We start from the raw sequence: 13,059 nt of genomic DNA, 5'->3' as shown, positions 1-13,059 counted from the left end.
AAGAGTAAGAGTAGTAAATTTGGGTTATACAATTAAACATAAATTATTAAAATCTTAGTCATGTAATATTTAAAAAAGAAAAAACACTTGTTTGTTTCAATCTTAACAAGATAAGATCAACAATTAATTAGTATTTATTTATCTCATTTTTTTATTAGAAAGGGTCTTTTTGTTTAACTAAATATATTTCATACAAAAGATAAAAATGAAGTTATTTGAGTAACGTTACTTGGCTCAATAATTATCATACTAGAGATGAGTGAAGTAATTTGCTACAAAGTGAAGCAGCTAGGAATTAAATCTGCATTCCACTATAACGCTAATTGACTAAGCAACATGCAGTTTTGACCATAAGACACAACAAGGTAACAACGAATACATTTATAGAACAAGCCACATGAAAAATGTGGACCATAGTGTTAGAGTAAACGAGGCACAGACATTAGTTGCTAGCATAACAATGGAACATTCTGTTTCACCAGCTCCAAATAATTGAGTAATTGTACCTTGCAGAGTCACAAAGTAAAATATAAGTAAAAGTGAAAATGATTGAGAGATTTTGGTACGCCTAATTAATCATCTAAAGCAATTAATTAGTATATGAAACGCTAAATTTTCATATTAATCTTAATGAACTTACTTATGCCTATTGCAGGTGGAAGAGCGTATTGAAGGAGTAAAATAAAGTGGTATAATGGATCTTGGTGGATAATGCCAAAACGAATTGCACCTTTTACAATGACAACACCTAAAATTGGTAAGGCCATGTACCTAACCACGATGATCCCCACAAGAAGTGAAACCTTCAGTTCCGACCGTTTAAACCCTGAATGAAATTCATATTTTTCTTCAAAACGCAAAGATGAAAACGAACATTAAAAGATGATGTTGGTTATTACCATTCAGAAGATTTGCTCCAACTAACAAAGTCATTGCTGGAATGCATGCGTCCCTGCAAAATGTTTGTCATATAACAATAACAATAATAATTCATTTTCTTAATTACTTGGATCATGACATAGTAATACATTTTTGGTTCCATAGTATTTTGATTCTAACATTATAGTTACCGAATCAGATAAAGCAAATTTAAAGAGGCTGAGTCTTTTACAAGAGGAGGCAACTTACCCCAGCAAGGATGCAGAGTCTTCAACCACACGAAAAGGAGCATCATCACCAACAAACATCTTTTGGAAAGGAGGAACTACACCGATTATTAGTCCTAGAATCTACATATACCAAAAACCACCGTTGTCACTAAATAAGATGGTTTCAGTAACGCTAATAGTGATATATCAATACATGATTTAGTCAATAATCAGAATTGCATCATGATTCAAACCCTGAACCAAGGGATACAAATAACTTCCACCTCCATTACAAATTTGAACTAAGTTATAACGTTGACTTCTCTAGCATGCTTTCTTGTTGATATGTTAAGAATCATACACCATAACTAGAAAGAGAATTATTATTATTTTTTTCTAAAATAGAGTAATTTTAAAATTGTATTAGTCATTGCATTTCAACTTAAAGTTGTCAGATTAATATTTTGTAAACTCAAATGCACCAAGTGAATTTGATCAATACAATTTTAAAATTATTTTATTTAAAAAAAATATTTCTCTTTCTAAATTATAATCTTATGATTGTGAACGTATTATTACTCTTAACCAAATGAATCAAACGAAAAGTTAGTGCAGTTCTGAAGGACTGAAATCGTCTAAATTTAGCTTCTATTATTCATTGGACATGGATAAACAAAAGGGGGATAAAGAAAAAAAAAGAAAATAAGAAAATAATTACCGATCCCATTGTTGGAGGTGCTAATAGAATCTTCAAATTGAGCCTTTTTACTAATGTTTTTAATGGTTTAATAATCTGGTTTTCTTTTGATACCTGTAAAAAAATGGAAATTGTTATTTGACATGGTGCTGTAGAAATATCTGAAAGGCAACACGTGGGATGTCAATTTGCAAAAGTGTGTTAGATATGATTGGTGGAGTAGAACACAGGTGAAGTTGAAGTGCACATATAAGGTGTCCATATTTCCAAATATATCAGAAGACAGACCGTATCACTTTTAAACTGAGTGACAAGATCATTGGTGTGTGCTGCAGTAACCTCTGGTGTACTTGAATGGTTTTCGAGATCTGCTTCTATGGCTGACACTGGACCAACTGTGGAATTATCAACCTTGTTCACGTTGAAATTCCGGCACGAATATACGCGGATAATGTGGTACACGAAAGTCCAAATGTAGATGTTTGATATCTGGTAAACCAAATTAGAGAATGGAAAAAATCTTAATTGAAAACACTGTTATGTTTTGTGTAGTCAATTATAGTAACGAGGGAGGTTAGATTGCCTTACTGCCATGGACAAAGAGGCATATGCCATCCCTTTTTTATTACATACATCCACAGCTCCAAAAGGTGTACCACTATCCTTGCACACTGCTGGAATTATGATGAGAGGCATATTCCCTAGATTTCCTGTACACATCAATCAAATCTATAACAGTGAGAAAATTAAATTTGTATGAACAATGGCTTCATCTGATCTATCAAATTAACTATTCAAAAACAGCAAGTGAACTACCAGCAGCACAACACCCTAACACAAGGCCTTGCATATCAGAAGCTGCTTTAGTTATTTTCAAGCACAACCATCCTAGTGCTGTCCCAATGATAAACGTGAAAAGAATATTCAATGGCATGAACCACCTTCAAAGTTCATAAAAGCATATCAGCTAGACCAATGAAAGACAAAAATTGAAAATTCAGAGTGGCAAGAAAGCAACCTACACCAAAACCAGGCTCTCAAATGTTATGGTTTTAGCCAGGATGCTGCAAACAAGAGCCGGAGTGAAGACAAAGTATACTAGCTGTAAGAAAAAAAGTCATTTAGTTCTTGATGTCTACCTCCACCTCGTATAATCATTTTATAAGATAATATTTGCATCGCATAATTTGTGAGATAAAGAGAAACATAGATTATACCAAAAAAGGAAAGAAAGGAGACAAATTAAACATACGGCATTCAAGTGGTTCCTAGCAGCACTCTCCCTCAGTAAATTAAAGCGTTGGAGACCAAGAAATGTGCCAAGACCAGTAACGAGGAGCACCTTCAGAACTGGCACTAGTGCAGTTGTGAAGAGCTTCCAGAAATCCATTGTCTTCTTTCTTTACACTATGCGAGGGTGAAAATAATATGTTTGATGAGGTTACCAATTTATAGTTGTATGCGAATCAAAACTCTGCATGTGTAAGACAAACATCATGCTTCCGTAATGACGATTTTGCGTGGCTCTTGAAACCATCTAACAAACAATTAATATCTAAACAATATTCTATCGCACTGGCAGCTGCAGAGGAGTGATACCCGACCTGTTTTTAATAAATTGGGAAGAACGGAGAACCCCACAAACTAAAGTACTTTCACTGATTTAACTTCTGTTAGCTTTCCCTCTGTTCAAATTCCAGCACCAACACCAACGGTGAATAAATACCGATAGAGAAATTGTATGTGTGGGTTTAGTTGAAACTACTGGAGAGTGACCGAGTTAATAAGTTAGTATGCTTTTGTTTTTAGTCATTTAATCCTTTCTAAAAATAAGTTTGAAAAATTTCTTAACCAGCTTTTTGGAATTTTCAGACAATGATTCTTGAAACACAATTTTCAAATCAAAATTTTCAATACACATAAAATACATTTCAGAATAATTTTTTAGGAGTAGAATTTTCAGAATGTTAGATATAATACTGGGAGTGTTGTTACTTAGCTGTTAGTTTCTGTTGTAGTGGATCATTTACATTGGTTCTTCCCATATATAACTACAGGTTCAGCCCTATGTAATATTACTTTTACTGAATAATATTCACTTTTACAGTTTCACCTTTACTCATCTTCTTCATCTTACATTGTATCAAGAGCAGGTTCATTTTTTTCTTGAATCTGATCATGTCTTCTTCATCTTCTCCTGCTTCCGATAACGAAACGCCTTCATCCTCTTCCTCTCCTTCTTCTCAACTTCATACCTTTCCTACGTCTCTCTCCCTGAAACTCACCGATGACAACTTCTTGATTTGGACTCAACAGGTTCTTGCGTAGGTCGAAGGTCTCAATTTACTCAAATTGTTGGAATCGTCTTCCACTCCTTCGTCGTTTCTCTCTTCTGGTAAAGAGAACCCTAATTCCCTTTTTCTTCTACATAAACAACAAGATAATCTTCTGGTTGCTTGGTTGTTGGCTTCTATGTCGAGTTCTTAGTTAACCAAAATGGTGGGTTTACGATCGGCTTATCAAATTTGGGACAAGCTGAATGTCTACTTTGCGTCCAATACCCGTGCACGAGTTCGCAAGCTCAAAACCCAGTTGAAAACCCCTAAGCGGGATCGATCTATCAGCATTTATCTTCTTGACATCAAGCGGGTTATCGATTCTCTTGCGGCTGTTTGCTCTTAGGTTTCCACAGAAGATCATCTTGAAGCCATCTTGGATGGTCTTCCTGAGGAGTATGATTTGTTCATCACCTCTGTCACGTCCCGTCTTGATCCCTACACTGTTGAGGACATTGAAGCTTTGCTCCTGGCTCAAGAAGAGAGGTTTGACAAACATAAGTCTCTTTATCGACCTTTCATTCAAGCTAATACTGCATCCACTCAATGGAACCCTTCGGCCCCTTCACGATCTTCGTTTCGTGGAACCAATTTGCGTGGCGGCCGTGGCTCTGCCCGTCATTCCTTCAATAAACGACAACCACAGTTTCGAGATTCACAAAAGAGTTCATGGAGTGGGGTTTTCGATTCTTCTTCTTCTCAACCTCTTTGGGTTCAATGCCAACTCTGTTTTAAATTTGGCCACACTACTCTTCATTGCTGGCACAGGTCTGCTCCTATTTTACCATCCAATATTTCTGCTAATACTGCCCATTTTCAGCCTTCCTCTGTAGGTGACCCTGAACCTTCAATTTTGGGAACCCCTTCCATCGTCACTGACCCCCTGTGGTATCCCGATAGCGGCGCCACTCATCATATCACGCATGATTCCTCTATCTTCTCCAAGAAAATGAACTATTCTGGTAATGATACTGTGCAACTGGGAAATGGGTCAGGTATGCATATTCAATATCTTGGTTCTTCTTCTCTGTGTTCTTCTGATTCTAATGCTTCCTTTCGTTTACATAACCTTTTGCATGTTCCTTCCATTAACAAAAATCTTATTAGTGTCTCTAAGTTTGCATGTGATAATAATGTGTTCTTTGAATTTTATCCTAATCAGTGCTTTGTCAAAAATCAGGATACTAAGGAGATTCTTTTCCAAGGAAACATACGTGATGGCTTGTATGTTTTTCCCTCATTACATCGCTCTTTGCTACCCTATGTGAATACTAGTTCTCACAACTCTGTTATGACTCCGTATGAATTGTGGCATAAAAGACTTGGTCAAGCTTCATCTAGGACTGTTCAATGTGTAATGCGAATGAACAATATATTGTGTAATAAAAATTCTTCCTTTTGTGATTCGTGTGTTATTGCCAAAAGTCATCAATTGTCTTTTTCTCTTTCACACACTGTTTATACTGCTTCTCTTCAGTTAGTTTTGGTTGATATTTGGGGTCCCTCCCATGTTACTGCGTGTGATGGATCTATGTATTACATTACTTTTCTTGATGCTTTTTCTAGGTATACTTGGTTGTATCTTATAACTTCAAAATCTCAAGCAACTGCTGTCTTTTTGCGTTTCAAATTACTTGCTGAAAAACAAATTGGTTTTCTCATCAAAAGTCTTCAAACTGATAATGCTAAGGAGTTTATTTCCTTAACAAAAATCTTGTATGATCATGGTATTTCTCATCGTTTTACTTGTCCACATACTCACGAACAAAATGGATCTATCGAACGCAAACATCTTCATGTTGCTGAAACAGGTTTGGCTCTTCTTTCTACTGCTGCTCTTCCTCTTAAATTTTGGGGTGAGGCTTTTATCTCTGATGTTCATATTATTAATCTTTTACCAACGCCTGTTTTAGATAATATAAGTCCTCAAGAAAAGTTGTTTTCATCTAAACCTGATTATACCTTTCTTCGTATTTTTGGGTGTGCATGTTATCCTCTTTTGCGTCCTTATAATCAACATAAGTTTGATTTTAAGTCATCTTTGTGTTTATTTCTTGGTTATAACAGTACACACAAAGGGTATGTTTGCCTAACTCCGTCTGGGAAGACTATCATCTCAAGACATGTGATTTCCAATGAATATTTGTTTCCTTTTTCCAAACATGATAATCCTTTTGTTATTCATAATGAGAGTAATACTACTGCTTCTTCCTTTTCTTCTTTACCTATAACTGTGGTTTCTTTTCCTAATTGTTCCTCTCCTACAACTACACCCACTCAATCATCACCTATATCTACTGCTAATAATCATTGTTAGACTACTTCTCCTATTCCAGTTACCAATCTTCATCCCATGGTAACTCGTGCTAAGGCAGGTATATCTAAACCCAAAATTCTCCATACTGTTGTGACTAATGACTTTTTTCAGCCGTCCACCTACAAACAAGCTATGAAACATCCCCAATGGCTTCGTGCAATGCAATCTGAATATCATGCTCTTGTTCAAAATAACACCTGGACTCTTACTTCTTTGCCTGCTGGTGCAAATTTAGTTGGTTGTAAATGGGTTTTCAAACTGAAATACAACTCTGATGGGTCTCTTCAACGCTACAAAGCTCGGCTTGTAGCCAAAGGCTTTCAACAATCTGAAGGTTGTGATTTATTGATACTTTTAGCCCTGTCATCAAGCCAACCATTATTCAAATTGTCTTGACTATTGCACTAACCTCACGGTGACCAATTCATCAAATTGATATTAACAATGCATTTCTCCATGGTGACGTATCATCTCCTGTCTACATGCAACAACCACCTGGATTCTCCACTGACTCTGCTCTTGTTTGTCGACTGAATAAAGCCATATACGGTCTCAAATAGGCACCTCGTGCCTGGTTTGACAAGCTCTCCACAACTCTTCGTCTATGCTTCGTTGCTGCTAAGAGTGACACTTCTCTCTTCACACGATTTACTCAATCTCACACTATCTTTATCCTAATTTATGTTGATGATATCTTAGTTACTGGCAGTTCTTTGGTCTTAGTGCAGGAATTCATCAAACAGTTAGGCTTATCCTTTGCCTTGAAGGATCTTGGATCGCTGCATTACTTCTTAGGAATCGAAGTTTCTTGGCTCAAAGACAACTCTATTCATCTATCTCAAGCAAAGTATATAAACGATCTTCTACGTCGAACTAACATGGTCAACTCAAAGCCCCAACCCTCTTAAATGCTTTCTTCTTTACGGCTCACCGCTGATGAATTTGTCTCTGTTGATGATCCAACTCTATATCGGTCTATTGTTGGTGCCTTGCAATATGCTACTGTTACCAGACCCGAAGTCTCCTTATCGGTTAACCGTGTTTGCCAGTATATGCATAAGCCACAAATTGATCATTGGAAATTTGTGAAACGTATTCTGCGATACTTGGCTGGCACATCAACTCACGGTCTTCTCTTAACCCCTTCACCAAACTATTCTATCTCTAGTTTTAGTGATTCAGACTCGGCCACGGACTTGGATGATCGCAAGTCTACCACTGGATATTGCATATTTGTGGGTCGCAATCTTGTGTCTTGGTCTTCAAAGAAACAAAATGTTGTCTCTAGAAGCAGTACTGAGGCTGAGTATAGAAGCATTGTCGCTGCCCTTGCTGATATTACCTGGATCCAGTCTCTGTTGACGGAACTGCGCATCCCTTCTTCCACTCCAATAATCCATTCTGATAATCTCGGTGTTGTTCATATTGCTGCCAATCCTGTTATGCATTCCCGTTCTAAACATTTCGAGCTTCACTTACATTTCGTCCGTGACCGTGTTCAGCATAAGCAGTTGTTGGTTGTTCATCTCCTGTGTCAATTTCAAATCGTCGATGTTCTAACTAAACCTTTACCAGGAACCATGTTTCAGAAATTCAAAGATAAACTTAGGGTGGTTGATAACTCACCCATAAGTTTATGGGGGGGTGTTAGATATAATAATGGGAGTGTTGTTACTTAGCTGTTAGTTTCTGTTGTAGTGGGTCATTTACATAGGCCCTTCCCATATATAACTACAGGGTTCAGCCCTATGTAATATTACTTTTCCTGAATAATATTCACTTTTACAATTTCACCTTTACTCATCTTCTTCCTCTTACACAGAACGAGTTTCTCGAAACGAGTTTTATAGAACAAATTTTCCAATTCATGTATTTCAAACCAAGGTTTATGAAATAGAATTTCCAAATCAAGTTTTGCATTAGGAGTGACACAACGGGCCAACCTAACCTAACCTGTTTTTGTCCGCCAAAAGCGGGATGGGATGGACTTTCCACCAAGGTTGTGAGGGCTGAAAATAGTAACTCACCCTATTATAGGGTGAGTTGGCAGGTTGGTTCGCTATTTTTCAATTTTTTTAATTTTTTTCTTTCTTTTTAAATCGATTTACTTGGTTATAATAATTGATATCACTTTTTGAACAAAAATAAAATAAAATAAAAGCAATAAAATAAAATAAAATTTTAATATTAAAATGAAAGAAAGTTTAATACCTAACAAAATAAAGTAAATATAAATAATACTTCAATGAATCAAATAATGTATACAAAATTTTATGTAAATAAAGTTCAATATAAAACATTGACCACCACCAATTTTTTTATTCCAAAAGGATGAGATTTCTCTTTAAAAGTGCTAAAAATAGTCAGCCCGCCCTGCCCCTTAGCCTATTGGATTGGTGAGTTAGATGGGTCGGACCAATACAGATTGGTGGGTTCAAAAGTGAACCTGCCCACCTAAATGATGGTGAGCTGACCCACTGGATTGAGGATTAGGTGGGTGAGACCAATACAGGTTGACGAGTTCAAAAAGTGAACTCGCTCTGTCTAAATAATGGCGGACCGGCCGACCCATCAGGCCATTTTGTGGTTCCTACTTTCCAAAAAACCATGATAACTTGCACAATAAACTTTCTAAAATGAGTTTCTTTTTTCTAGAACAAGTTCTCTCTCTTCTTCTTCTTCTTCTTTTAAAAGAGTGTCGTGGAAAACGGGACTCAATTCCTCATATAACACTATTTACACTTTTATTTTCCCATCTAACACCGTTTTGTTTTTATTTCCCTATCTAACACCATTTCAAAAGAAAAAAAAATAAAAATTAATAAATTTTTTAAAAAATTGTAATTTTAATTTTGAATGCATTAAAAAAATAATATTTTTAATGTTTAAAATAGTTAGAAATATAATTAAAGAATAAAAAAAATAAGTTTTTACAAAATAAAAAAAAGTAATAAATTAAAAGTGTTTATTTTAATTTTTTTTAAGAATGAAGAAAATAAAAAATTAAACCCTACAACAACATAAAAGTTGAATCTATAAACACAAATTAGTATTTATTTTTATTATTATTGATGATGTAATCATGTTAATTTCAAGTAAAACATTCAGGACATAATTATATAAAAATCAAAGTCAATTAGTATTAATTAGTAGTTAACACATAATATTGAACTGTTTTCCCTAAATGCAAAATCCTAAAAACAAAAACTAATACAAATGCAAATGCTACACTTAATGATTAAATATGAGAAGAAAAAAATGCAAAAATAAAAACAAAAAGTAGAAATAAATAAGAAAATGGCAGAAAAAAAATAATAACTAAAAACATAAAATATATAAAATAAAGGCAAAAAAAATAAGATAAAGATAAAAGATATAAAAAAAATAAGTATATGTTGAACATAGAAAGGAAAATAAATGAGAAATGATCATTCATTTAATATTTTCTTCAAAGGTACATTAAATAATTTGTGCAAAATGAAACATGATTAATAACGAGAAGTGGACAATCCAGTAATGTTAGGACACATTCTTTTTGTGTGTCCTAGTGTTTGACAATATGAACATTTTTTTGTTCGATCACGTTGTTCTCTTATGTCCATATCATTCCTTATTCGACTTAACTTAGGCCTTCCCTTTGAGGTTCTTTTCATGTCGAGACTTGGGCATAGTATTTGACCAGTGTATGCAGGCAAATACTCTTCATTTTTTAGTTCACCAAATAGTCCTTCGTAAACATTAAAGACCTGTTGCAATGTGTATACATGTGAGATGTACCTAGCAAAATTGTGGTGAGCATATTTGCATGCAGCAAGCACATGAGAGCATGGTAGGTGTAGTTTTTGGAATTTCCCACAATCACACCATAGTTCATTTAAGTGAACTGCAAATCGGCCTAGTGATTGTACTTCTCTTGGATTTTGTCTTTCTTCTACCAAGAATCTGGTGTTCCTCCTATCAAAGGAAAGCACTGTATGAGTGTTTCCCTTTGATTGTGCATCTTCCAATGCTTTTACTTGAAATTAACATGATTACATCATCAATAATAATATAATAAATACTAATTTATGTTTATAGATTCAACTTTTATGTTGTTGTAGGATTTAATTTTTTATTTTCTTCATTCTTAAAAAAAAATTAAACTAAACATTTTTAATTTATTATTTTTTAATTTTTATTTTGTAAAAGTTTATTTCTTTATTCATTAATAACTATTTTAAACATTAAAAATATTTATTTTTTTAATGCATTCAAAATTAAAATTATTAATTTTTTAATTTTTTTTTTACTTTTGAAATGGTGCTAGATAGGAAAATAAAAATAAAATGGTGCTAGATGGAGAATTTGTTTTTTCGGCAAAGAATTAAAGAAATAAAATAAATGGGACACTTTAGGGGTGTCCCAACCCTTATACAAACTCGTTCAAGCTGGGCTAAGATGCCTGTACAAAACATACCCCTTACGACATCATGTAACAAACCTGTTTAAAAGCCCTTACAAAGTCTTATGCTTCTAAACACAATCTAATCATGACAACAAAATAGGTAAACTCTAATACAGTATCCCAAAACTCTTCACACTCCAGCAGCTATAACTTGCATTCGAAAGCCAAAAAGTAATTTACTACAAACTCTAACAAAGCATGCTTTGTGCAGCAGAACACATTATCCAATAAAACCAAGACCAATCATACCACCTTCGTGAAACAACAGCATCTTCAAACCACCATCTTTTCACACTTCCATCTCCTTTTATAAAATAATAATCTGCTCCCCTTCAGCTATACCTGCACAACAACACCACCTTTCCCACCTCTCAAACAGGCTTAAACAAGAAATACAAAGTCCAAAAACATGCTCTTGAAAGAATTATAGCATATTTATTACCACACCCAAACCAGTCATTCAGAATATAAAATTGTAAATAGTGTTATATGAAAAATTGAGTCGGAAAACAAAGATATAACAATGATAATGCAACGATGACGATGAAGAGAATAATGGTGATATGATTCCACTAGCAAAGTATAGATGATTCTTTGACATCTTATGGAATCAACTTGAGTTGGAGAAAGAATATGCACTTTTAATAGATTTGGATCAATGTTCTATGTTTCAAGAACTCACCAAAACTTGCACCAAACACAAAACTCACATGGAAGATCCATCTATTGCCAATTGAACTGATTAAAAGGTGCACAAATGTAAATGAACCGAATAGAAAGCTTCAAAAACTGAATTGAACCGAACAAATAAAGCTAGAAAAGAGAAGAGCCGAACATAAAGTGAAAAGGAAGCAAAAACACCGAATAGAATGAAGCTAAGACATGTTTAATAGTTCGTAAAGCATGGAAAATGAAATAGAAGATGAAGAAGAGAAGAACTTATGAAGATGGAGAGCTTGGTTAATGGTCACGCCACTTGAAGTGTGTAGGCTCCAAGATAAGTGAGGAAATGCTGCCACTTGAGAGAACCAAGGCACTCAAGATAAGACAAGGTAGAGGAGAAGACAAAGTTCTCACAATTCTCTCTCAATTTGAGTAGAGTTTCTCTATAGCCAAATTCCAATCTGAATTGTGAAGGACCTAAGCCCTCCTTTTATAGGAGCAAGGGCCGGTCATATACAAGCTTATTCTAGAAGCTACCTACTCCTAAACACGCCCCCTACTAAGCTCACTCCTAAAGCTCACGCTCCTACTAAGCTCACACCCCCCAAGCTTCTATATTTTCCTAAACTAAGGCCTAGAGATGCTTTTACAAAAGAGGTGTCTAATGTTTCCCTCTAAGCACCTTTTATTACACAAGAAACTATAAAAAGAGAAAACAACCTCCCACTATTTCCTAATGCCTTGAATTTGCTCCTTGTAAGCCTATGAGGTAGGCTAATGACTCCTTGAGCTTCTAACACTTGAGCCTCTACCTCTTCTTGTCCTTGATTATTGGCCTCCATTTCGTCTTGATCTTGATCTAGCAATCAGGCAGATGAAGTATCTGATCGTCGCCATCGAATACTTCACTAAGTGGATAGAGGCAGAGCCCGTGGCACAAATCACTGCGCATAAGGTACAGCATTTTGTGTGGAGAAACATCGTGTGTCGCTTTGGCGTACCCAGGCGCCTGATATCTGACAACGGAACCCAGTTCGCCAGTCAGCAGTTGAGAAATCTGTGCGCTGAAGTGGGAATCAAGCAAGTGTTCGCGTCGGTTGAACACCCCCAGACCAATGGACAAGTAGAGTCAGCAAACAGAGTTCTGCTGAGGGGGTTAAAAAGAAGGTTAGAGAAGGCCAAAGGGGCGTGGGCGGAAGAGGTGCCAAGGATTATATGGGCATACCACACCACGCCCCAATCCTCTACTATGGAGACGCCTTTCAGTTTGGTGTACGGGTCGGACGCGATGATTCCAGTAGAAATACACGAAAGCTCACCGCGTTTTCAAAACTTTGTGGTGGAGGAATCTAATGAGGAGAGGCGGGTAAACCTGGATCTGCTAGAAGAGGCCAGGGAAGAAGCTAGAATAAAAGCTGAAGCGATGAAGAGAAGAGTGGAGCGGCAATATAGCTCTAAAGTAAAGCCGCGACAGTTTCAGGTGGGCGACCTAGTGATGAGGAAAGCTCACCCAT

At 35.7% G+C, this 13,059-nt stretch overlaps 2 protein-coding genes across 5 annotated transcripts; both read right to left on the bottom strand.

Annotated features, from left to right (window-relative positions):
- Positions 1-203: 203 nt before the first annotated feature.
- LOC137817504 (protein PIN-LIKES 3) lies at positions 204-3,259 on the bottom strand. 4 transcript variants are annotated; one of them, XM_090305430.1, is made up of 10 exons: positions 3,038-3,259; positions 2,808-2,883; positions 2,602-2,726; positions 2,374-2,495; positions 2,074-2,274; positions 1,807-1,899; positions 1,129-1,229; positions 900-952; positions 641-826; positions 204-506 (listed from the first exon to the last, which is right to left on the bottom strand). In XM_090305430.1, the coding sequence occupies exons 3-10, from the start codon at positions 2,717-2,719 to the stop codon at positions 382-384; spliced, it is 999 nt and encodes a 332-aa protein (XP_090161556.1). In that variant the 5' UTR covers positions 2,720-2,726; positions 2,808-2,883; positions 3,038-3,259; the 3' UTR covers positions 204-381. The 4 variants fall into 4 exon arrangements, with proteins under 4 accessions (XP_090161556.1, XP_068476885.1, XP_090161555.1 ...); XM_068620784.2 differs by having other exon boundaries at positions 2,808-2,887; positions 3,038-3,254; XM_090305429.1 differs by having other exon boundaries at positions 2,804-2,887; positions 3,038-3,204.
- Positions 3,260-9,926: 6,667 nt separating this feature from the next.
- Positions 9,927-10,451, bottom strand: LOC150025893 (uncharacterized; the record flags this gene model as incomplete). Its single annotated transcript, XM_090304801.1, has 1 exon — positions 9,927-10,451. A coding segment is annotated over one exon (525 nt), but the record flags the coding sequence as incomplete, so codon positions are not given.
- Between the last annotated feature and the right edge of the window lie 2,608 nt (positions 10,452-13,059).

The sequence above is a fragment of the Phaseolus vulgaris genome, chromosome 7, assembly GCF_051622355.1.
Source record: "Phaseolus vulgaris cultivar YP4 chromosome 7, ASM5162235v1, whole genome shotgun sequence".
NCBI classification, from domain to species: domain Eukaryota; kingdom Viridiplantae; phylum Streptophyta; class Magnoliopsida; order Fabales; family Fabaceae; genus Phaseolus; species Phaseolus vulgaris.
Note: the sequence above shows the minus strand (reverse complement) of the source record. Positions and strands in the feature narration are given on the sequence as shown.

Coding starts and splice junctions, on each gene's coding strand:
- LOC137817504 (XM_068620784.2), bottom strand. CDS start 3,175: ATGGATTTCTGGAAGCTCTTCACAACTGCACTAGTGCCAGTTCTGAAG. Junction 2,496..2,601: donor GTTAGGGTGTTGTGCTGCTG/GTAGTTCACTTG, acceptor TGATGTGTACAG/GAAATCTAGGGAATATGCCT. Junction 2,275..2,373: donor ATGCCTCTTTGTCCATGGCA/GTAAGGCAATCT, acceptor TTGGTTTACCAG/ATATCAAACATCTACATTTG.